The 2,053-nt window shown below is 15.7% G+C and overlaps 1 protein-coding gene across 1 annotated transcript; it reads right to left on the bottom strand.

The window, feature by feature from the left end:
- Window positions 1-981: 981 nt before the first annotated feature.
- Window positions 982-1,905, bottom strand: PRSY57_1144800 (leucine-rich repeat protein; the record flags this gene model as incomplete). Its single annotated transcript, XM_012908407.2, has 1 exon — window positions 982-1,905. The coding sequence occupies one exon, from the start codon at window positions 1,903-1,905 to the stop codon at window positions 982-984; it is 924 nt and encodes a 307-aa protein (XP_012763861.1).
- Between the last annotated feature and the right edge of the window lie 148 nt (window positions 1,906-2,053).

Genomic DNA, 2,053 nt, shown 5'->3' with positions numbered 1-2,053 from the left:
CTTTTTTTTTTTTTTTATTTTTTTTTTTTTTTTTTTTATTATATTTCATATATAATTCAATTTATTTCGAATTTTTTTTTTTTTTTAGTATATCAATAAAATATATTATGAAAAGAAAAAAAAAGAAAAAAAAAAAAAGCAGAACAAATAGGTGTTTTATGTACTTTTTTTTTTTTGTTTGTTTTTTTTCTTATAAAAAGTGGTAGGTAATTTTTTTATTAATTTATTAATTTTTTTTTTTTTTTTCTAAAAATATAAAATATATATCAATGAACAAAAAATTATTAATCCATTCTATTTTTTACACACGTATGTAAATATATATATATATATTTATATATATAATATTTTATATATATATATATAATATATTTATATATATAATATTTTATATATATATATAATATATTTTATTTATATATATATTATTATAATAAATGAAAAATTATTTCGTGCATTTTTTTTCTTTTATTTATTTTAACATACATAAAAAGAAAAAAAAAAAAAAAAAAAAAATAAATAAATAAATAAAAAAAACAAAAAAGTGCGTAATCAAAAAAAATATGTTACAGATATTTTTTTTTTTTTAAAAGGAACAAAAAAAAAAATATTATATATATAATTATATAGTTTTATTTTATAAAATAAATATTATATAGATAAATGAAAAAACATTATTATATAATATATATATATTTTATATATTTATTTATATATAGTTATATATTTATATATACGTAAAGCCATGAATAATGAACAAAGTAGTGCACTTTCCTTATCTTTTCTTTGCTTTTCTTTTCTTTGCTTTTCTTTCCTTTGCTTTTCTTTCCTTTGCTTTTCTTTCCCTTCCCATTATTAAAAAGAAAAAATACACAGGGTGTTTTATTTGTGAATAATTATTTCCATTTTGGTGATATGTACAAATAAATATATCTGTATATATATATATATATATATATATACTTATATTTATTTATTTATTTATTTGTGTAAGTCCGCTTGTTCAATCTGATCCGTTTTTTTATTTAAACGGTTTCCATTAAATTTTAACAAATGAATATCCTTTGAATTTTGTAACAAGATTTCTTTCACGTCCTTATATGATATATCTTTAAAGTATAAATAATTTTGCATAAATAATGATTGTAAACATTTAAAATTATTAAGATTGTTTAACTTATCCATTGATATTGTCGAATTATCATTAATTCTTAAAACGACCAAATTGGGCATCAATGTATGAAAGTCTAAGTTTTCAATTGGATTAAAAGAAATATCTAAATCTAATAAATTATTTAATTTATTTTTAAAATTTATATTTTTAATATTATTATTGGATAAATTTAATATCCTTATAGTATTAGATATATATATATTTATATTATTTATTGTATTATAGGATATATTAAACTCCAGAAGATTTTTTAAAAATATATTATTCATATGTGAAATTAAATTATGGGATAAATTTATATATATACAATTTTTTAAATATTCTTTTCTTAATTCTACTATTTCTTTTAACATATTATATGATACATCAAGAAACATTATATTCGGTAAAAAATATAAATGGACTAAATCATTTATATTATTATGAGATAAATTTATATATTTTAAATGTATATATCTAGTAATACTCTTAGGTATAAAATCAATACCCTTTTTTCTACATGTCAAATTACTATATGCATACCCTTCACCATTTAATGTCTTTTCTAAATCACACAAACCATTCTTTATATTAAACATAATATCCTTTTCTTTATTATCCTTTTCTTTCTTTTTAATTTCTTCTATATTATTTTCTATAATATCATCAACTAATCTTTTTTCTGATGAAATTTTATTATCATTGTCATTTTCACATTCTAAATTTATATCATCCATATTATCCTTTGCCATATTAAAACTCTATACTTTACATCACAGAAAAAAAATAAATAATAAAAAAAATATATATATATATATTATATTATATACATTTCCTTTTTTTTTTTTTTTTTTTTCACATTTCTTATAATAAAAAATCATACGACAACAAATTTAAGGA

Source organism: Plasmodium reichenowi, chromosome 11 (assembly GCF_001601855.1).
Source record: "Plasmodium reichenowi strain SY57 chromosome 11, whole genome shotgun sequence".
In the NCBI taxonomy this organism is placed as follows: Eukaryota; Apicomplexa; class Aconoidasida; order Haemosporida; family Plasmodiidae; genus Plasmodium; species Plasmodium reichenowi.
Note: the sequence above shows the minus strand (reverse complement) of the source record. Positions and strands in the feature narration are given on the sequence as shown.